General features: G+C 42.3%; 1 protein-coding gene across 1 annotated transcript; it reads left to right on the forward strand.

The window, feature by feature from the left end:
- The first annotated feature begins 70 nt into the window (after window positions 1-70).
- Col4a1 (Collagen type IV alpha 1) lies at window positions 71-23,581 on the forward strand. Its single transcript, XM_076441043.1, has 27 exons — window positions 71-503; window positions 3,109-3,151; window positions 10,719-10,842; window positions 11,369-11,494; window positions 12,334-12,689; window positions 13,055-13,189; window positions 13,450-13,557; window positions 13,867-14,088; window positions 14,466-14,654; window positions 14,903-15,019; window positions 15,118-15,282; window positions 15,436-15,738; window positions 15,940-16,323; window positions 16,649-16,855; window positions 17,192-17,360; window positions 17,431-17,558; window positions 17,849-18,287; window positions 18,653-19,002; window positions 19,300-19,566; window positions 19,640-19,811; window positions 20,014-20,259; window positions 20,359-20,724; window positions 20,806-21,021; window positions 21,155-21,526; window positions 21,785-21,956; window positions 22,041-22,155; window positions 22,598-23,581. The coding sequence occupies exons 1-27, from the start codon at window positions 484-486 to the stop codon at window positions 22,853-22,855; spliced, it is 5,769 nt and encodes a 1,922-aa protein (XP_076297158.1). The 5' UTR covers window positions 71-483; the 3' UTR covers window positions 22,856-23,581.
- The last annotated feature ends 249 nt before the right edge of the window (window positions 23,582-23,830 follow it).

The raw sequence follows: 23,830 nt of genomic DNA on the forward strand, positions 1-23,830 counted from the left end.
GACCCGGTCACCACCAGTCCTCCTCCTCTTCCTTTTTCCTCCCTCTTCTCTTCCCCTCTCCTGTCCCCCTCTTCCCTCTCCAAAGTCTGACGATTCCTTCCTTCCTTCTTGTGCGACCTAATGGTATCTTCTGGTCCCGCAGTTGGCGCAGACAGGCTGGAGAGTTCGATTCTCTGTAAAAGAGCAGCGCGGGGGAGGCAGGACCTAACCGTGTGTGCGCGCGCGTGCCCGCAGTGCGCGAGGATAGAGAGGAATCTCTCTCGATCGAGGAATTCTAACTGGCGTGGCTCAACCGCCTCCACCTTCCTTTTACCCTTCCACCAACGTTCATTCAGAAGAGAGCCCTCCCTGGATGGGATGGTCCGCACACCACGTCTACTCGGTACCCGGGTCCCCGCGATATTTCCCGACTGCCTCTGTACGCGCGCTGCGATTCCTTAGGCCTCGCCGAGAGACTCCCGAAAGCGGGACAGGGAGGACGACATGACCCGGTTGGGATTGCGGTGAGTCCGATTCAATTTCGATCACTCTTCTTGCTTTTACACCATTCACCTTTTCCTCTTCTTCTTCTTCTTCTTCTTTACTTCCTTCCTTTGCTGATCGTTCGTCGTCTACCTGTTCTGGGTTGCGACAATTATCTATCGCGGCGCGACACGTGCGCTTGGGACTTTTGGGGTGTTCGCTCCTTTTCTTTTTCCTTTGCTGGTTCCTCAACCTGTTTTGTGCTGCGACAATTATCCATTGCGCTGTGACACGTGCGCTTGGGATCATTGCGGTCAGTCTATTCTGTCAGGATCACTCTTCTTTTCGGATCTTGAAATTTTCTTCTTCTTTACTTGATTCTTTCCTTCCTTCCTTCCTTGCTGATGGTTCCTCAACCTCTTTTCTGCGCTTCTGATCATTGCGGTGAGTCTATTCTGTTAGCATCACTCTTCTTTTCGACTATTCAGCTTCTCTTCTTCCTTGATTCCTTGCTGATGGCTCGTCAACCTGTTTTGCGTCGCGTTAATCATCTATTGCAGTGACACGTGCGCTTGGGTTCATTGCAGTCTGTCTATTCTGTTAGGATCACTTTTAAAAGAAGAGCTTGAGCTTTTCTTCTTCCTTGATTCCTTCCTTTGCTGGTGGTCCCTCGACCTGTTGTGTGTTGCGTCAATTATCTATTGCGGTGACACGTGCGCTCGTGGAGAATTCTGTGCAACTCGCTTTGCGCTACAGGAACAACATTCCTTCGATAATCCCCGACCCGACGCGACCCGGCCGGGATATGTGCATACACTCTACCGGCTAAAAGTTTGGAATCACTTGGTGTTTTCTGAAAAAATCAAATAAAATTATGAAATAATAATAATATGTCTAAACAGATTTCACAGCATTTTACTCAGCATTTGAATAATAATGTATCTAAACAGATTTCAGCATTTTCTTACGTCCATAACGCTCTTGTATAGTTTGTACACCCAGTGTAAGACAATGCTCGGAATGCTCCCTTCCAAAGGGACATTTTTGGCAACTTCTACAAGATATCGACTACAAAATATCAAATTGTGATCCCAAACTGTTGGCCGGTAGTGTACAGTTGCGATTTTCTCTTCGTGTCTCTTTAGTTTCGCTTGTGTGCCTCTTCTTTTATCGGGATTTCATTTGGTCGGGGACTCGGTTTGCGCGCGCCACAAGTGTTTCCACGAGGGGGTTGAAAGAGAGAGGGGGCTCTTTCAACCCCTGCACACCGGCTGGCCATAACACGTTCCGACGGAGCCACAAGTGCTCCCCTTTCAAGGACGACGCGACGGACTCCAGTGTTTATGACCGACTATCCTGTGAACGAGAAACGTTTACGTTTTTTCTCTCATCGCGGGATCTTCGCCACGTGATTTCGGTGTTGCCCGTTCGATAAACACTTATCGCGAGACTCCGGATAACCGAACACGGGGAATTATGAAACTCTTCTTACGAGATCCTCGCCTCTATTTATAGATGCTTCCGACTACTTACGTTGCTCAAGTCTTTGCTCTGGTTCGTTCGAAACATTCGGACACTTTTTGCAGTGAAATTTCGGGTTCTCTTGAAATTTATGTTGCAGTCTTTAATGATCTATAGAGGCTGTCCCGAAATTTCTGTTACACGGGATATCTCTCTATCCATCGCATTTAGAAAAAAATACTTCCGATGAAATTTGTATGGTTTTCGAAGCTCTATAGAGAGGTGCATTTTTTAAATATTTTACTCGACGCGTTGAAGGTCACTTTAACGTCACGTTCACTTTTTAAAATGGAAACAATTTTTTTATTACACCGATTTGTTCTATAAGGAGAAACAAGTGAGTTTTATTGGAAACGTTTTTTAATTCGACAACGACTTTTTAAGTTATTCAATGACAAAGTCATAAGAAGTTCCGGTGTCTTTATCATTGAATAACTTAAAAAGTTATTGTCGAATTAAAAATCGTTTCGAATAAAACTTGCTTTTTCTCATAGGATAAGTTGGCGTAATGAAAAGATTACGTTTCCATTTAAAAAAGTGAACTTGACCTTAAAATGACCTTCAACACGTCAAATAAAATATTTAAAAAATGCACCATTTTTTAGAGATTTGAAAACCATACAAATTTCATTGGAAGTATTTTTTCCTAAATACGATGGATAGAGAGATATCCCGTGTAACAGAAACTTTGGGACACCCTGTATATTTACAGACGTGTAAAAAAATGTGTCACTCTTTTTTCATTGGATTATAAGTCTGGAACTATGTGTCAAGCCGATGAAAATGAGTTTTTGGGAGCTTGTAGAAAAAACATAAACTGTGTCTAATAAAAATCCGAAATTTTACTCTGAAAAGTGTCCGTTTTCGCGTGGAATGAGTCGTTCCCATCGTAAAATGCTCGAGAACGGAGAAAGACATTCATAAAAGAACATGGCGGAACAGCAGATAACTTCAAACAGCGCTTCCTTTGCCAATTAATCGACTAACCCTCGGTTTCCCTGCAACCGAAATTTTGACATTTAACATGTTTCATGGAGAACGAAATTGGTTGAAATTCATTAAAATATTTTATAAGCAATCAATTCTGAATAAAATGACGGTTTTCCGTATTGTTTCTATCCACAGACTCGTCGCATCCGTAATTTTCCTGGCCGGGATTGTCAATGGGGTATGTACAGTTTAGTTTTACTATACTCTGACGCTTTTTAAAACGTTATTTTATCATCACTTTACTATTATATGTAAATTATACAGGGTGTCTCAGCTGAAAAGGAGGCCACCTAAATATCTCCTTTATTTTTAATGGCACAAAAAAATATTTATGGCACAGTTTAAATAGTATCGAACGAGAGGAATATCATAGGGTGCGAGGGTATCATAGTGCGAGGGTATAGTGAGCGAACGGTGCGCGCGATTCATTCATAGATCGGCGCGAGTGCACGCACGTGCCAGCGCAGAGCGCAGCATGATTGCGTTGTACCGGCCAAGAACTTGTCTGGATCGAGAGGATCGCGTTTCGATAGGATCGAGTCGTGCGATTCCGCGGCGCTTGCGATTCTGTTCTGGCCTTCCTCTTTTGAACTGTGCGAAGAACACGCGCGAGCATAGTCGCATAGTCGCCTAATAGTCATAGTGGGACAGCGAGGGCGAGAAAACTGTTGAAGGCCGTTATGTCAGCGCGCTGATGCTGAAAGAGCACCACTAAACGCGACGCTGTCGATCGTCCGCGCGATTAGATCATCTGGAACGTCGGCATTATTTCTGCGTTACGACCGGATCGTGATCTCCGAGGTGCGTAGGATTTCGAACGATTTTTCCGTGCCTATCAGTGTTCAAACTTCACACAGACTCCGAGAACTATGTGTATAGTAATATGTATAACAATATTGTTGGGAACAGTTACTCTTGCGATACGTTCTGCAAATAATGAGATTATCGGGAGTAAAATCGAAACCATTTTACCATAAAAATGCGTTCGTTGGAATACCGTGGACATGATTTTAGGATTTTATTTGAACATATTCTAACTATGAAATTTTAGGATTATTTGAACATATTCTAAGTAGAAGATTTTGAATTATTTGAACATGTTCTGACTAGAAAATTTAGGATTATTTGAACATGTTTTGACTAGAAAATTTAGGATTATTTAAATGTATTCTAACTAGAAAAGTTTAGGATTACTTGAACATATTCTAAGTAGAAATTTAGGATTATTTGAACATGTTCTGACTAGAAAATTTAAGATTATTTGAACTTATTCTAACTAGAACATTTAAGATTATTTGAACATGTTATAACTAGAAGATTTAGAATTATTTGATCATATTCCAACTATAAAATTCAGGATTATTTGAACGTATTCTAACTACAAAATTTAGGATTCCTTGAACATATTCTAACTAGAAAATTAAACATTTCTTCCGATCAGACAACGGATCTTTCTGCGAAATAAAAATCGTCTGTTTCGATTGCAAGAAATATAAAGAAAATTGAACATTATTTCACCTCCTTAATGATTTTAAAAGCAGATAAATCATAAAATATCGACATCTTCAATTTTGAAAATTTGTCAACGATTTCGAATTTCTATATTCAAATTGAATACCGTTGCATTGGCCGTGTTTACTGGGGCTTGAGGACAGGATTTATTTTTCGTAGGCGCGAAGAAACCTGTGAACAGATTAAATAAAAAATAAAAAAAAACAGCATCAGATCGTTTGAATAAGAAATAGCATATATCAACATAATAAACAACACTGCAGTAACTGCAGTAAATAACTATTGCCATGCTTCGTCTGCTTGTTAAAGAGAGTTTTGTAAACAAGTCCCAACATCTGATAGTTTCGACTATGTGAGAGCACCGCGCCCATATACATAGGAAGTCGCGAGGTGCTTATCTCCAGTCAGAGTAGGTTATTTCTACGAGTCATTTTTATGGAGATGCAGGTGAACAACCGGTAACAATGCGAAAAAGTAAGATCTCGTCTCACATATCTTTACATACTTCCTCTCATTTGAATGCGCTGGAATTTATTCAGGAATATTAATGCATAAAAAACTTTACAATTATATGAAAACAAGTCTATCGATTTGTACATCTAAATAATTCGAAGCAGCATTGGCAACAAAAATTGTACGACTTTCGTAAAATTTTGAAACCAACGTTTTGTGCACAGCAAGTTCAATTCCGGGACAATTCTGGATCTCTATGCAAAATAAAAATGTTTTGCATTGATTGTGAGAAGCAGGATTAAAATGAAAATTGATGTCACCCCTCAACGACTTTGTTATATTAAAAAAGCAACGTAACAATATACTTAAATTCTTCTAATCTTCTACTGTTTTACATTCCGCCCAACCAATTTCTTCATAAATGCATAGAGATCGAATTGCTAAAACGAGAAGAATGAAAAGTATCGTTCGTCGACGTGAAACACTCGATTTTGACGAACTGCTGGAAAAAATGGTTCCGATAAGTGGTATCAGGCTGTCCTGCAAACGTACGTTTCCCGTGGCATGTTCCTCTTCGAGCTTATTTTCGAGCATCGCACGCCAGGACATCGATAAAGCGAGGATCAATCGTCGAAGCGATAACAGGGACACAGGTCCCGGCGGATTTGTCGTCCGTGAACAACGGAAAGGTGTTAAATCCGAAATAGGCCAGTCGTCTGTTAGCGACCAGTCCGCCCACGCCCACGCTCTGCACCGTAACCGCGCGCACTATAATTTTATTACGCCATGTACACGCATAAGTACTTACTTACGCGTACAGACACGCGAGCCAGCTTAGTCACTATCGAAAATAGTTCAGAATTCGCTGCGAACTCTCGATTCTCCCGCCGCGCCGTCTGGACAATTTCGAATACGTGGTTTTTCACTTTCTAACGGGGATGGCGTTATGCTCGAAATTCATCCTTGTTTCCCATTTATTTATTCTGTCCCGCTGAAGAAAAAGCGACGAAAAAATTCATGAACATTCTACAAGGTGGAACAAACAACAGTGAATTATTCCAGAATTTTTCGTTGTGAATTCGATTTTTAAAAAATCTCGAAGCATAAGATTGAAGCATGAGATCTCCAACCTTGCTATCTGGGTTAGACTACACACAAGTTATGATTTATTTCTTGTGTTCTGCTTGGCAAACAATTACCAAAATATTCATGGACATTCTACTTAATAGCATACATAACAATGAATTATTTCAGAATTTTTCGTTGCAAATTCGATTTTTTTTAAAATCCGGAAGTATGAAATTGTGATAGGGTCCCATCCCCTCTACCTGGGTTAAGCTATGTACACACAAATTATCCTCTGTTTCTTCTGTTCTGTTCGGCGAAAAATTACAAAAAAAGTCATGAACGTTCTACCCAATGACACAGACGTCTGTGAATTTTTTCAGAATTTTCGGCTGCAGCGTCGATTTTTATAAAAATCCGGAACATAAACTTGGGATACGATCCCCAACCTCGGTATCTGGTCCGCGAGAGAAACAATTACGAAAAAAATCATGAACGTTCTACCGTGTGTCACACACGACAGTGAATTATTTCAGAATTTTTCCACAATGATTATCAATTAAAACATTTGAAATTCATAATTTTGAAAGGTCCCGTATAGTTTTATTGTTAATAGTGCGTTCGACAAAGATTTTATGGCGAGACAGGGGCTACTTGAAACCGAAAATTTGAAAGATTTTTTGGCTAAACTTTTCCTTGCGTATAACGAGAAATTTATACCTTTCTCCTATAAGTTCTTACGTTGCTCTTATGTTGTCCGGTAGATTTGAAGAAGGAGATGAGAGAAATCCAAGTTTCCATCTCGGAGGATCAACGGTTCCAAAGTTATAAAACGTAAATGTTCAACGTTGAGCGATTTCCAGTGTTCTTCACAGGTTAGCGCCGCCATGGCATCACAAGCAACCAAGTATAATAAATAAACTAATTATGTAATTATGATTGTACCAACTCGTCGCGAATGCCGTTATACAGGGCAGAGCGCACCACAGTGCATTATACAGGTGTGCCGACTTCCCTCAAAAAACTGAGGCAGATGAGTCGTAATTCTCTGGCCGCCGCCAGACGGCGCATGGTCCCAGGTACTGTACATGTGCGAATCGCGGGGATTGCGGGCGCGCTGCTGAATACACACAATCACACTCATTCGCGCACGTGCGGTACCTGGAACCATGCGCCGTCTGGCGGCGGCCAGAGAATTACGACTCATCTGCCTCCTTTCAGCATTACAGAGATGCTAAGTCGGCACACCTGTATAATGCACCGTGGATCGCACTAATATTAGAGCCACCGATGAGAATACCTCGTCTGTGTCAGTTTGCTATGATTTCACGTTGACAGCAGTGCAGCAGTGAAATGTTGCACCATATCGCAGCACTGATTGGCAGTCCTCCTGACTAGGCGCCATCTCGTGTAAACTAACTGAACTAAAATTAGCTCTAGACTGGCTCTGCATCAGAGAGAGGGCCTTTGTCTTCATGAACGTAATACATAAAAATTCGTTGTCCAAAGGCCGCGAGGTTTGAGCTGGTTTGAGCGAACAATGATCGTGCTCGGACACTATTTTTGATCATCATGAAATCCGTGATGATGACTAGTATTCCATCTGGCGGCGAACTAACCTCTATTTATCACAAAACGTCAACCTTACAGAGGTGCTTAGTCGTAACACCTCTATTTATAATACACCGTGAGAAGGACACAATGAAATACGGATCGCGTGACCGAAGCGTGTCGCCGTCGCCGGCACAGTTCAAAGAATGTCCCATACGCTGTTCTTCGTTGCGTTCGAAACTTTCATCGTCGATTAAACCACTAAATACAGTTGAAATTATATCGTGTTTGGTGTCATTTTAAGTGGAGTGGATAGGCACCGGACAAGGGGATTGTGCCTGATCATGCCCACGATCCAGGACAACGAAGGAGCTTTTACCGTGTGGGGAAATCTCTGCTATGTAAATGAAATCACGCGTCTCGGTTTTTTGTCCTCACACGAGCATATTTTGAGCTGCACAAAGATTCATTTTGATAGAGGAAGGTTCATCGCGGCGCGCTCCGCTCATCACATCAGTCAAAAAAGTCTCTTTGAGACAGAAAAATACATTGATATCTGCGGTTGTTTTTCTTGATTTTTCCTCGCAAGGGTTATATGAATACCCAGGTATGTAATTTGTTTCTCTTTCTCCGTACGCTCGTATATTTCGAATATTAATCCGCAATCAACTTCTTCTTCGTATTCAGACCACGTTGTTCTTCGTACAATCATTTTATAATGAATTAGGAATCGGTACGGGTGTCCTAATCTCACGAGCATGATCTAAAACATTCGCGCGGCGGCGCTAACCTGCGAAAAACACTAGAAATCGGTCAACTTTAAACATTTCTAACTTTTGAACCATTGATTCTCCTGATCGAGAAACTGGGATTTCTGGCATCTTCTCGTCGAAATCTAGTGGACAACATAGGAAAAGCGCAGAAATTTATGGAATAAAGGTAAAAATTTCTGGTTACTCGAGGAAAAGAGCAGCCAAAACAAAAGTTATACGATACCTACTATTTCTCCTTGATTTAATTTAACACGATGTTAGAATTGATTTATCACTCAGGATTTATTGAAATTAATGCCCAGGTACGTAGTTTTTTTCCGTACGCTCGTATATTTCGAATTTTAATCCGCAGTCAATTTCTTCCTCTTCTAATTTTTCTTTTCATGATAAATTAGGAATCGGTACCGGTGCCCTAATCTCACGAGCATGATCTGAAACATTCGCGCAGTGCGGCAGCTTTGAAACAGCAACGGTTGGTCGTTGTGATTCTTTTCATCAGACACGCACGAGGATTTTATTATCACGCGTCGGTCGGGATTGTAAAAATCGCTGGCGAACAAATTAAGGTGGCCCGGTCCCGCATTGCAGTTAACGTTGATCGTTAAATCGGCCGAATGTGCGACGGAGAACCGAAAATAAAAGACTGCTGGGTTGAGGGGGAGAAACGAACGAAGGAGGCGAAGAAAGTTAAAAGGATCGACCGAGATCCAAGATGATTCCGCTGGTTACGCAATCCTGAATTCACGAAGGCGGCCGAGATACGGCGATACAAGGAAACAAGTCTTCGGCCGTCACGAAAAGATATCTGCCTATCTGGAATAAGAAAATTAGGCTGACTTCGTTTAAACGGAATTGTCGCAGTTACTCCGTCCGTAATATACAAATCGTTCACTTGCTGCAATGGCAGCAACAATCTCGCTCTTTCAGGCAAAACAAGTTCTAATTGTTCTCAATTGTTGCAACTAGACTGCGGCTTTTAATGCATAAGATGCATTTATGGAGAAACTGGTTGGGCGAAATATAAAACGGCAAAACAATTGAACAATTTCATAGTAAGGTGGAGTGGTGTTTTTGCCATGTTGGGCTTTAAACTGATGTATTTTCAGTCTGATATGTAAAAAACTGAACGTTCTTGAAGAGACACGCGAAGTTAACGCGCGTAACATCGTTAATAAATCCCCTAATACTCGGTATATGATTTAGAAAATGCGTTATACAGATTTGTGTCAATTATCGTTGGTATTTTGAACGTTAATAGTTAAACAATCTTTTTAAATGGAAGGGACACGAATTATGTGTACTATTATGAAGAGACACACACTGCGGATCTTTATGCAAAATAAAAAATATATGCATTGCTTGCAAGACACATAAAATTAAAACATTGGTGGTCTTAAATATGTTTGTCGTTTTAAAATGTACGTACCCCCATTTCTGTCATAAATGCATCGAATCCGCAGTCTGATTATGAATAAATAATATCTTTTTCGCTGCTGAACATATACACGTACATAAAAAAACGCGGTTTACAGATTTGCGTTCATAATCGTTGGTATTTCGAACGTGAATATCGTGAATAAATAATTTCTTTTTCGCAAGCTGGACACGATGGACCACTTGCTACCTCCTCTGGTCTAGCTTCTATCCGACGTCCGGCGAGCATAACACAGAGATTGGCTCGATTCAGTGGATGCGTCATCCTGTTCGCAGAAAGTCATTGTCTTGCCCCCGTTTTCACGTTTTATCCTTTTTACGTTTCGGGATGGCACGCACTGACAGGAAACGCGGGGAGATAGTCGGCTCGTTATCGTTTCGAAATGACGTTCCACGAGTCTCTGTGTTCCTCTTTGATTCCCGAACGGCCGGACCATTCCTGCCCGCGATTAATGGCGCACAGAGTGGGCCTACTTCTTCTTTTTTCTTCGAAATACTCAATGAAAACAAGAGAAAGATTATTCCGACCCGTCGACGTAATCTAACAGTCGAGCGCGATTAGAGGCGTCGCGCCGAGAAATATTCAAATTTGTGATTATAATTAGACTGCGCATGTTTATGCAGCTTTCAATTTTTGTCGAGAAAGTTGATGGGACTATTTTTAATGGGAACAGCCTTCGTAGATCGAAAACAAATGGAAATTCTATAAAATTCATAAGCTACAGATGCAGGAAGATCTGCAGTCTAATAATAAGTCCGTGTTTTTCGTTGATAACTCCTTAACAAAGCCGCGGACGCCATTTTTGCAAAGGACAATGTTGCTTCAAATGATCTCAGGAACCTCCCATTTCCGGATATTGAAGGAATTTCGAGACACCCTGTATATACAGAGTATTAGGAGATATTATAAAATAAAGTCATGGTACTTTTCGTTTTACTGTATAATTTTTGTTTCAGCAATGGTTGAACAATCCTCCTCCGGTAGTGCCATTAGGACGAGGTGATATAGGAAAGCCAACGAATAGCGATGAGGAATACAATATTTCGCCACGGTGGAAAGCGTTCCTGGCGAATAATGAAGGTAATTAAATATAGTTTATGCAATTGTCAACTTTTGTAGACAGATTTGAAGGAAGTCTTTCCAGATAAAATTCTGTTTTCATTGGTAATAGCATTTGTAGATCGAAAATAAATAAAAGCCGTACTAAATTCTGTTGAATTTAATAATTCCAGCATTTTTTGAATATTTTTATAATCCGTAAAATAAATGCTATAGATCATCCGCAGTCTAGTAATTCAGATGTCAACTCAAATATAATTGTATTTGTTGCCTTTTAAAATTACAAGACTGAACTTGAATAGATTTCTCACAATTTTGATAAGAATATGTGCTTGAATAAATAAAATGTAATAGAAACATCCAATGTGTAAACATCTTTATACGATAGTTTCAATAATTGAAAAAAATCGAAAATACGAAACCGGTCATTTGGCCGGTCGTGATACGGTTATTATTCATGGTTTAAGAAGCCACATTTTAAATATTTGTTTAATGTTTTGACGCTTGTCAAAAAATGTTCTAATATTTTCTGTTTCTTGGATTTTAGGTTCCGAAGAAGACAGGCGGAACGTAGACCCCTACGAAGACGATCGAATCGACGACGATGGGTACAATAGACAAACTGATGATGGCGAATATGGTCGTCGGTCTGGAGGACATCAGTATGGCGACGGTAATTAAAATACTAACGAAATTGAGAATCGGTCTGCACAAAGAGGACGCACACTAGGGTACCTCTCTTATTTACTCTTATCAAAAAATTTTCCTCCAGAATTGTTCGAAATAATTGAAAAAAAATCTGTGCAAAGTTTGAGCTCGATCGGGTTACGGGAAAATATTTGAGAATAACGATTTTATCAGTACTATTAAATTAATTATTTTAATGTTTAATCGATTTGGGACACGTTTTCCCGTTATCTGCGGGCGCTGAAATTTGTACCGATTCTTTTTAACGACAAAAGCGTTTGTCGTGTTTTGCAACAGCCTTAGTTAATGCAATATTCCGTGATTTACGGAGTCGAGTACTGTCTGCTAATTAATGGGACCGTTCATGTTTTGCCTTTGCACCATTATTGTGTAATAGTTTGCTATTAATCGATAATACAGCCAGTTATAATGCGCGCGCAACTTTATTATGGTATTCCATAGAATTCAATGAGGGACAGTTTTCATTAGATCTATACCAACAATTTCCTTATATCATAACCTTATTCATCTATCTAGAATTTCATCATAATCGCATTCATCTATCCAGATTACATCATAATCGCATTCATCTATGTAAATGTTCAAATAAGTTTTTTAAATGCAAAACTTGTCTACAAATCCGTGCCAGATCCATACCAGATCCTTGTCAGATCCATGTCAGATCGTTGTCAGATCCATGCCAGATCCATGTCAGATCCATGCCAGATCCTTGCCAGATCCATGCCAGATCCTTGTCAGATCCATGTCAGATCCTTGCCAGATCCATGCCAGATCCATGAAGAGTAATCTTTTTCATTTTTTAAGGCGACAGAGATCGAGGAGCCTACAACGAGGGTCAAAATCGAGGTTCCTACGATCCTTACAATCAAGGAGCCGGCGATTTTCATGGACGATCTCGAGGCTACCAAGACTCTTATAACAGGACACCCGGAGATACCCGTGGATCTGGGAACCCTGATGAAAATGTTCAAGGTCCTTACGGCCATGGTTCGACTGGTTACACAGGACACCAACAACGTCAAGGAGGATACGGCGCGGCTGGCACTGGGGACAATTATCCGAGCAGTTACTCGGCGGTTCCAATTCCAGGACGTGCCCCGAAAAACTGCACGGGATCAGCCTGCTGCGTGCCGAAATGTTTCGCTGAGAAAGGTTCCAGAGTGAGTACTCGATAGACTGCGGATCTTGATGCATTTATAGGAAAATTGAGTAGATGAAATTGAAAACAGGTTGTCTTCTTTCACATTTCAATCTTAAATGAAACTGTTAGACGACGTTATCGAGGGCGACTTGTTAGTTCACAATGAAGATTGCTGTTGCCATTAAAGGTTCCATTGAGAAGTGTTCAGCATGTACCGTAGATTTTTCAAAATTGTGCAATAATCGCCGGTTTCTACTGCTTGCAATCGATGCAGACAATTTTTATTTTGCATCAAGATCAGCAGTCTGGCCATAAAAAATGAACATTATTCAGACACCATGATGTGAAACGGTACAACAGAGTTAACGCTATTGATTTGCACAGGGTCCACCGGGTATAATGGGTCCGCAAGGTCCCAAGGGTCAAAGAGGATTTCCTGGAACGGAAGGTCTCCTAGGTCCCAAAGGGGAGAAAGGTGATCCTGGTCCTCAGGGTCCACGCGGGAACACTGGTGACAGAGTACGTAGCATCGTAGCCCGTTGGAAAGCAGCAAAAGTTTCGAATCACATGCTGATTTTTTGATAAAAAAGAAATAATACACAACGTAAAACACAGTGCTCGTAAGTTTTTTGACAAGTTCATCGTCCTTGGTTGTTCTAAAGGCATTCGGTTCTTCTTATAAACCTTCTGTTCCTCTGAATTTACGTCGTGATTCCAAACTTTTCGCCGGTAGTGTGTTTACGAATAATTGCTGTTCTAATTGTGTTGTTTCTCCTTAGGGAAAAATGGGTATGCCTGGATTTCCTGGTATAAATGGTGTCCCCGGAGTTCAAGGACCGCCCGGATCTCCTGGTTTTCCTGGTCGAGACGGCTGCAATGGAACGGATGTGCGTAAATTAACGATTAATATACTGTCCAGTGGAAGAGCCACGGAATAAAATAGCGCGCGCGTTATTAGTTATTTACAAATAATCATAGTAGAAATGCATAGTAGAAATATCTGTTGCTACGCCTATGAACGGCGGGAGCTACGCGTGAGTCCAAAAGTGGGGATCGGGCGGAGCGTCCGCAATGCCCTTCTTGCCCCGTTCCCGTCCCGCTTGTTTACACTCTTTCACTGGACAGTACATGTCTGAAGACACAAAGATGTTTGAAGAGAATGGTTTAGCATTTGTACAAGTTCTTGCATCTATCAGGGTGAATCCGGTCTTCGAGGTCTTCCTGGTGAGCCAGGTCCTCGTGGTTTCAAAGGTCCTCCCGGTCACAAAGGAGACAAGGGTCAACCTGCGTTTGCTGGGATGTTTCCTGTTGGTCAAAAAGGTGAACCAGGTATCGATGGCGTGAGAGGACCTCCTGGACCACCTGGACCTCAAGGAGAACGTGGGTTCACTGGTCCCAAAGGTGAACTTGGTCCTTTCGTAAGTGTGAATTAATTATCAATAGGCAGCGGATTTTATGCACTTATAAGAAAAATGAGTAATACCATTAGTAGAATTTTAAAATACAGTTACATATTATTTTCAAGCTATTCAACATATCAGGAAAGAAAGTAAAGTTCCATTTTACTCGAGTTTGTTGCAATTCTGGTAGAAAATTGAGAAATTTAATATTGTCATATTATATGTATACAAGCTATTAAACATATTAGGGAAGAAAGTAAAGTTCCATTCCACTCGAGATTCTTGCAATTCAGGTAGAAAATGTTTATTTTGTAGAAAATTCCGCAGTCCAGTAATGATTAATCGAACGAATTGAATGAAAAGTGTAACTAGGGAACAATTGCGTTGTTATTTAGGGTCCACAAGGACATCCGGGTCCCAAGGGAGAAAAAGGAAACATGGGTCTCCGATTCGAGGGTCCGAAAGGTGACAAAGGGCAGAAGGGTGAGATTGGACCTCAGGGCACACCTGCGCCCGAGTTGCCATTCGTAGGAGTAACTGAAATCACAGGACCTCCGGGCGAACCTGGAGAGAAAGGAGACAAGGTATGTATCAGATGATTGCATAAGTTGTAAACAGTAAAAGCAAATATGCTCGATTTTGGACAGTAGGCTGTGCCGGCAGAAGAACATACTTCATACTTCTCCGTTGTACAGTACAGCTTGCGAAATCTTCGAAAATCGGGCACGAACTTATGCAATCATCTAATATTTGCAAAATGAAACGCGACACGCATTTTTCTGTTTAATCAATTATATAATTTAATTAACTGAATTCGTTGTGTTCGATACAGGGTGAAATGGGATACGATGGGCAAAAGGGTGAGCCAGGTCCACTTGGTGATTACGGATTGCCTGGTAGCTCTGGCGGAAAAGGAGAGAAAGGCTTGCCGGGAGCTCCTGGCGTTCGAGTAAGTTTAGCGACGTGAGAATTCTCATTATTTGTAATTCTTGGATTACATTAATGTAACGCGTCATCAATAAAATCGTGAACTGTTGTTACAACCAGGGTCGAGACGGGTTTTCTGGGCCTCCAGGACCACCTGGACGCAAAGGTGATCGCGGTTACGACGGCTTAGACGGATTACCTGGACGTCCTGGAATGAAAGGAGAACCAGGGCGCGATGGTCCCATGGGTGTTTCGGGATTGAGAGGACCTCCTGGTCCACCGGGAGTGAGTGCTCTAATTCTTCTTCATAATATGTACATTTTGTTCCACAAGAGCGTGGTGGTCATATTTTATGAAGAAAAAGAAGGAAGACACGCTCTTGTTGAACTGACTGTATATTCATAGGGAAGTTTACGTTAATCTTCCTTGAATGATTAGGGCGGCAAGGGAACACCAGGTCCACCAGGACCTAAAGGACCTCAAGGATTCCCAGGTCCAATTGGTCCACGAGGTACTGACGGATACCCAGGAGATCCAGGTCCCAGAGGCCCATTGGGACTTGCAGGAGGCCCAGGTTCGGCAGGTATCCCTGGTCCTGAAGGATTGCCAGGGGAGAAAGGAGGAAAGGGAGAACCCGGCGTCACAGGGTTCCCAGGACCGACGGGACTTCGTGGTTTCGACGGTCCTCAGGGTCCTCCAGGTCCACGAGGTTTACCAGGAGAGAAGGGGTTATCCATAGCTGTAAGCTCGACATTGATTAAAGAGTGAACAACCTCTTTTAAGCCTTTGCGGATGAATGTCGTCACTTTGACGGCATCGTGACACATTCTCTTTTTATATTCTTTAATTATTAATAATATATATATTCGCGTGTTCATATTTAATCAAAATCTTCAAAGGATTGAACATCCAATTGTAATTGAAATGCTGTCCTTCGCGAAGGGTCCGAAAGGAATGGATGGAGCACCGGGTTTGAACGGAGAAAAGGGACAGAAGGGTGAACGCGGTTACGTTGGACCGCGAGGATTCCCGGGAGATTCTCTCGATGGAATTCCAGGAGCGCCGGGTGAATCCGGTTTGCCAGGAGAACCGGGAACTGCTGGAAGAGATGGTATTCCAGGGAGCCCGGGGGCGCCTGGTGAAAAAGGAGAATTAGGAGGACGGTGTATAGACTGTTTACCTGGTTTGCGAGGACCTAAAGGCGATCATGGTTACGATGGAAGTCCTGGAATTACTGGAGCTAGAGGAACACCTGGAGAACGAGGTTTTCCTGGAGAACCTGGAGCTGACGGCTTACCGGGACCAATCGGTCCGCCAGGACCACCGGTACGAACTAATTAGAGTAACACATGGGTTATTCTTTTTTTTTAGACTTGAGTGAGCTATAAAGTTTCAAGTTTAAGTTGATTAAAATTTCAAGTTTACATAGGGGGTAATTTCAAGTTTCAAATTGAGGGAAATTTCGAGTTTAAATTGAAGGAAATTTCAAGATTCAAATTGAGGGAAATTTCAAGTTTAAATTGAAGATAATTTAAAGATTTAAGTTCAAGGATATTTCAACTTTAAATTGAGGGTAATTTCAAGTTTAAATTGAAGAAACCACGTACGAAACCAGTTCAACAGAATTTAAGCAATGCACCTCTGTCATCAGGGCAAAGACGGTATTCCGGGCTCTCCAGGACCTCAAGGAGAAGCTGGTCAACCTGCCGAAATATCTTGGGGCATGATAAAGCTAGAGAAAGGTGATAAAGGCGTACGAGGTGAGCCAGGACGACCTGGTCCTCTAGGTCCACAAGGTCCGCCTGGAGAGAAGGGTGCGATTGGATTCGAAGGGTTCCCAGGACTTAAGGGTACCGCTGTAAGTGCTATTAAAATATCGTCAGTCTCATATGTAAACTGTCTAAATGCATTTTCAAAGAAAATTGGCTATTCAATTTCTACGGTTTGCCGATAATAGTTCAGCGATAAGTTGAACTAACAAGGTACCTAACAATAAGGTAGCGATACAATATCAGAATTTGAAAACTGCGCTGTAAAGCAAATTAGTTTCACTTTAAATCGCTTTTCTCGGCTGCTGTAAATTTTACTTTTTTGGACTTAGGCAAATTTCATACGAGGCCGACGATATAGCTACATGATCTTCCCCGTGGATTTTTGATTGGACGTCTTTGAACTTTGTATGTGCTGTTTCCAGGGTGATCGCGGTTTTCCCGGACAGGACGGTGTTCCTGGCAGGACGGGTGTTCCAGGTCGCAAGGGAGAAAGTGGTCTCAGTATAAAAGGAGAGATTGGAGAAGCTGGTTGGCCTGGACAGCGTGGGGATAAAGGTGAACCTGGTTTAGACGGAGAAAGAGGCGAACCCGGTAAGTGGTAATAATTTACACAGTTTTTCGCTAAACACCAGGAATACATCATAATTTCTGTTTTCTATAGGTTTGTGTCCGCCATTGAACATCACGGAGGGCTTCAAAGGTAACAGAGGACACCAAGGAGAAAGAGGAGTGCCGGGAATTCCTGGAAGGGATGGAATAAAGGGCGATAAAGGATTACAAGGTTTCTCGGTTAGTAGATCAACTCTTTTCAGATCGGTCTCGAGTGTAATGTGAAAAGATAACCAGACTGCAAATCTTCATGCAAAATAGAAATGTTTTGCATGGGATGTGGGAAGCATGAATAACAGAAAAAGTGGTGTCATCCCTTGGCGACTTTGTCTTGAATCTATAAAATCTTTTACTGTTTTATATTCTTCATATTCTGTATCTTCAACTTCTTCATATTCTGTATCTTCAACTCTTCTTCGTAAATGCTTAAAGATCCGCAGTCTAGTGATAACAAAATTTGATGAAATTAGGGTCCTCCGGGACCTTCGGGTGGAATCGGAGCACCAGGACCAGTAGGACCACGAGGATTGCCTGGCCCTCGAGGAGACAAAGGCAACATGGGACCGATGGGATTCCCGGGCGAACCTGGTCGCGAAGGACCTAGAGGATTCCCGGGAGCTCCAGCTCCGAAAGGAGATAAGGGTGAACCTGGAATATCGATGAAAGGAGCTCGCGGTTTGACTGGCCCAACTGGTGAAAAAGGAGAGAAAGGTCTTCCAGGACCACCAGGAAAAGACGGTCTGGTTGGTTACCCAGGTTTACCCGGATTCGCTGGAGAAAAGGGTGATCTTGGAATTTCTGGCATAAGCGGTTTGCCAGGTGCGCCGGGAGAAAAGGGAGACACGGGTCCAATTGGTCCTCCAGGTCCACCTGGTGTAGCAGGAACGCCTGGCATGGACGGAAGCAAAGGTGCGTGTATTTTTTCTTATTCCACGCGAAAACGAACACTTTTTGAAGTAAAATTTCGGATTCTGTTGAGATTTGAATATGTTTCAGTCTTTAGTGAGCTATGAACGATAACGAATTTGTAATTGTTTGAAACGAATGTCGTGTTTTATGACGGGCGACTTTTTAAAGAATTGAACCGTAACTAGTTCATTGAAAAAATTATATTTGTAAATTAAATTGTAATTAGAAAGTAATTCAAAACAGAAAGCAGTTCGATTTCGCGTGGAACGAACCTAAAGTAGAACAACTTCAACATCAAATTGATGATATGACGATCAAAAGATGATATAAAGTAGAAAAACTTACATCAAATTGATTGTACACAGGTGAGCCAGGATTGACAGGAGAGCCTGGTAGATCCGGTCTTCCCGGATTCCCAGGAACGAAAGGAGATCGCGGAGAGCCAGGAATCGACGGGCAGAAAGGATATCCTGGCCGGCGAGGTCTGCCAGGATCATCAGGCCGAATTGGTTTAGATGGTTCACTCGGTATGAAAGGTGAACGCGGAGAGAAAGGCTCGCCAGGTTTCCCTGGTTTGCGTGGACTTGACGGAAAACCTGGACGATCTGGACAACCAGGTCCCAAAGGAGACGCAGGTCCTACGGGTGGACCTGGCGCGCCAGGTCCTGTCGGATTTGACGGACCTAAAGGTGACCTAGGACCAGTCGGATACCCGGTACGTATTAAAGTTTAGGTTAGTTTTTTCGTTAGTTGAGGTTACCGCTGAGATATGCTGTCCATTTCTTATAGTTTTTCGCTACCGGTTTGCGATACAATGTTTCTTCTTTAAAGCCATTACTGGTCTGATAACTAGTTTGTGTGTGGTGTATTTTATACTGTTAATTTTAACAAAAGTATCATAAATAAAATGTTACGATAAACATGAAACATTAAGTAGAAATATTACTTTGCGCTGGAGGTCTATGAGCACTCCACGTGGACACTGCCGTAATTATTCGTTCGATTTTGCTAGGGCCGCAAAGGAGAACCTGGTCTGGTGTCCGAGAAAGGACAGAAAGGTGAACCAGGAATGCCAGGAGTTCGTGGACCTCCAGGATCCTCTGGAAGAGACGGTGTAGATGGCGCTAAGGGTGAGTCCGGACTGCCTGGCATCGGGCGAGACGGATTGCCTGGTCCGAAAGGAGAGGCTGGTCTACCAGGTCGCGATGGTTTACCGGGATTGACAGGACCGAAAGGAGACACTGGATCTAGAGGGTATCCTGGATTGAAAGGAGATCTAGTATGTTTGATGAGCTTCTCGAAATAAATGTTCTCGCTTGATTTGACTGTATATTTGGAATTAATTGCAACAGGGGCCGCCAGGTGCGCCAGGAGAACCAGGAACGCCCGGTATCGATGGGTTACCCGGTGCACCAGGTGACGTCGGTTTACCTGGTCCGCTTGGTTTCCCAGGAGAAGACGGCGAAATGGGAGCTCCGGGTCATCCAGGACTCAATGGCGCTAAAGGAGATCGCGGCCTTTCAGGTAATGAAAGGGAATTTAATGATATTACGATGATACTACACAAGTGTTGTTTAGTATAGATTAATTAATTAGAGATTAATGTCACGATAAGCACGCTGCTTACCAAATATAAATAAATGTGATTGGTACGTCGCGCGCGTCGTCTATAAATAAGGTTTGCAATGTTTGATAAACCTGTAAAAATGACATTAATTACGTCAAGGTCCGACTGGATATCCTGGATTACCTGGTGGAATCGGAGAGAAAGGTGATCGTGGACCACCTGGCCCAACGATTCAAGTTAAAGGTGAAAAGGGTGAGCCAGGTATTCCTGGACGAGAAGGTTTACACGGAGAAAAGGGTGATCGAGGTTTGGATGGCTTGGCTGGATATGATGGAGAAAAGGGAGATAGAGGTTTGCCAGGTCCAGTCGGAAATCCGGGACCACCAGGACCCATGGGTGTTAAAGGTACGCACACTTTACGCTATCATTTAACGCAATATTGTTGATGCTATATTAATTACTTCACTATTTTACGGAATATTGTTAACTTATCAATTACTTCAGGTGATGAAGGACCATCCGGAGCTCCAGGATTCCATGGAGCGACGGTGAAGGGTGAGAAAGGTTTACCAGGACTGCCTGGAAAGCATGGACGAGAAGGACTATCAGGAATACCTGGACATAAGGGCGAACAGGGCTTGCCTGGTCTCCCAGGTCACAAAGGAGATCAGGGTCCTTATGGGCCCATTGGTCCACAGGGTGAGAAAGGTGATACAGGTCTCAGCGGAGTTCCTGGCTCACCTGGAAGAGATGGCGCCCCAGGTCGGGAAGGAATGCCAGGTCAACCAGGCGAAAGAGGTGCAAAGGGAGACGTAGGAATGCCAGGATTGGCTAGTCTGCCAGGACAGAAAGGAGAACCAGGACCTCGAGGTAATTATATTGAATAAATTGAAGAACAAATTGGTCTTGCTGGATTTCACGTGAATTAAAAATTTTCCAATTAATTTGTAGGACCGAGTGGATTGGACGGACTGGCTGGAGAGAAAGGTGATAGAGGTTGGGACGGTGCACATGGAGCAACTGGATCTCCTGGAGAGAAGGGAGACAGAGGTTATCCGGGTCCTACTGGAATAATGGGCGCCCCTGGTTACTTTGGCGATAAGGGTGACAAAGGTGAAGACTGCATCGAACCACCGATGGGACCGAAGGGAGACCGCGGATATCCTGGTACGTATACATTCCCAGTATCGAGCGTAGCCTGCAATCGTACGATGCGAGCGGATGGCAGGGGCATTATGCTGTTGACATAATATGCCGGACATAATTTAAAGCCGTCAATTATTGCAATCGTATTTTACAGGACCCACAGGGTCACCAGGGCCGCCAGGAGAGAAAGGACTATCAGGACCCCCCGGATTCCCCGGATTGGATGGATTGAAAGGTTCTCAAGGCTTGCCAGGACCTCTAGGACCAACTGGTCTACCCGGTTTACCTGGCCCAGTTGGTCTGCCAGGCACACCAGGTCTGCAAGGTCCTCCGGGAGGCTTAGGTCCTGCGGGAGAACCTGGTTTGCACTGCGAAGCTACTCCTGATTATTTGACTGGTATCCTATTGGTCAAACACAGCCAAAGCCAATCGGTTCCGGTTTGCGAGCGAGGACACATCAAATTGTGGGAAGGTTACAGTTTGTTGTACACGGACGGCGATGAAAGAGCGCACTCGCAAGATTTAGGCAAGTTTAAAAAAAGAAAAACATTCAAGTCATCAGTCAAAATCGTTAGTAATATCTTCATGCATTTAAAAATGCATCTTCATGCAAAATAAAAATTGTCTGCATCGATTGCAAGAAATAGAAACTAAATAAATAGAAACTAAAGTAGAGTATCATCAATTTTTTAAATTGTTCAACAAAATTTCGAATGTCATTCACTCAATTTTGCTATGAATGCATAATGATCCGCGGTCTAGTAATAAATGATCAAACAAACAGGTTACGCTGGTTCTTGCGTGAGGAAGTTCTCGACGATGCCGTTCCTATTCTGTGACGTCAACAACGTCTGCCATTATGCCAGCCGGAACGATCGTTCTTACTGGCTGTCTACCAATAGTCCAATTCCCATGATGCCAGTGGAGGAAACTGCCATAGAAGAATACATCTCTAGGTAGGTTCAGCGACGAACAAAACATTCAAATCAATCGTTAAAATGTTCAATTTGTAATTGAAATATTCTCGGTTTTTTCCACAGATGCGTAGTTTGCGAAGTTCCAGCGAATGTGCTAGCCGTACACAGCCAATCGTTAAGCATTCCAGATTGTCCGAACGGATGGACCGGCCTTTGGATCGGATACAGTTTCGTCATGGTATGAAAACGCACTGTCCTGTCAGACTCTCTAAATACTAAGAAACCGTTCGTTTTACCAAGAAAAGTAATAGGACGTAAAAGACGCACGTTGTCCAGATCCACAACTTTTGTCTAACACGTTTCTCGACGCGGTCAATAATTTAGAAGATATTCGAGAAAGACGATCTTATGAGCATTAAATTAACTATTTCAATATTTCATTCATTTGGTCCAACGTTTTTTTCAATTTTTTCGAAAACCGTTCGTTCTACGAAGAAAAAGTAATAGGACATAAAAGACGCAGATTGTCCAGATCCACAACTTTTGTCTAACACATTTCTCGACGCGATCAATAATTTAGAAGATATTCAGTTAAAACCACTTAAAACGTTAGCTACCACGCGAGTTTACTGCATTTCATGGAATATTCTTCAAATGTTGCATCGTTCAAATTGTTTCAGCATACTGGTGCCGGTTCCCAAGGCGGCGGTCAATCCCTGTCGAGTCCTGGATCCTGTCTGGAGGACTTCCGCGCGACGCCTTTCATCGAGTGCAACGGCGCCAAAGGACACTGCCACTATTACACGAACGAGTTCAGTTTTTGGATGGCCACTATCGAAGATAGAGAACAATTCCAAAGGCCGGAGAAACAGACCTTGAAGGCAGGAAACCTCAGGTCGCGAATAAGTCGCTGTCAAGTGTGTATAAAGGACACGTAGACGACCCGGAATACACGCGCGCGTTTATTCTCTCTTGCTCTCTTTTCCCCTATTCACGTTTTTCCACCCTTATTTTGTGTTCTTTTTTTTTTGTACTCGAGAGAAATTACTACTGCCGATTTTGCCAGATCATCGAAAAGAAAAAGAAATGAGGAACAGACCGAAGTCTCGCGATGGAAACGAAGGAACGAACCAAACGTCTAAAATTTAGACTCTAAATAAATATAATAAAACAGAGAACGGCGTAGCTTCTTCCTTCGTTTCTCTATCTATACTTCCTTTCTCTCTCTCTCTCTTTTCTATATTGCTTTCACTTGAAAATAATTTCTTTTTTCATACTCTCTTTCACCTTTTTCACTTTTCTCCATTTTTTTTTATCACTTCTCTCTCGTTTTTACTGCCTGCCTTCGAATCTTCCCGCAAGACGTTTCTTTTTCTATAATTATTCAAAGGAAAGTGCCTCAAGCGTACTATTCTCTCTCTAGCATGTAAAAAATATATAATATATATATATCATATATATATATTTATATCTCGTTAAATGTCGTATGGAAATTAAGTTTATCGTACTATCTCATCGGACACTGCCCATATACAATATGGCATTACTTTACACACATTGTATATTAATATAAACGAACCTAGCCTGATAATCGTGTCAAACCAAATATTTAAGTGAATAGGTATTTTGCTACGTAGCTAATAAAATTCTATTTTCAAACTTTACCTGTTTTATATTCTTCTCTCTCATTGTCCAGCCTTCCAGACAGTTTTTTTCAGGTGTTTCGAATTAACTCTACCTTACGTAGCCAGGAATTTTTAGATTTTTCTTGCGGGATCCTGCAGATTTTGCCGAGGAAATACGAAGAATCCGAGTTTCAATGTTAGCAATTCACTGGTTCGAAAGTTACGAGTGTTTAAAGTTGAGCGACACTCGGCATTTTTGGTGGTAATAGGAGTCGACGGTTTTTCTTA

This window comes from Lasioglossum baleicum, chromosome 16 (assembly GCF_051020765.1).
Source record: "Lasioglossum baleicum chromosome 16, iyLasBale1, whole genome shotgun sequence".
In the NCBI taxonomy this organism is placed as follows: Eukaryota; Metazoa; Arthropoda; class Insecta; order Hymenoptera; family Halictidae; genus Lasioglossum; species Lasioglossum baleicum.

Excerpts from the sequence above, each read along its gene's own strand:
- Col4a1 (XM_076441043.1), top strand. The coding sequence starts at position 484 with ATGACCCGGTTGGGATTGCG. Across the intron at positions 11,495-12,333 it reads AGGACATCAGTATGGCGACG|GCGACAGAGATCGAGGAGCC; the intron begins GTAATTAAAATA and ends TCATTTTTTAAG. Across the intron at positions 20,725-20,805 it reads AGGAGAACCAGGACCTCGAG|GACCGAGTGGATTGGACGGA; the intron begins GTAATTATATTG and ends ATTAATTTGTAG.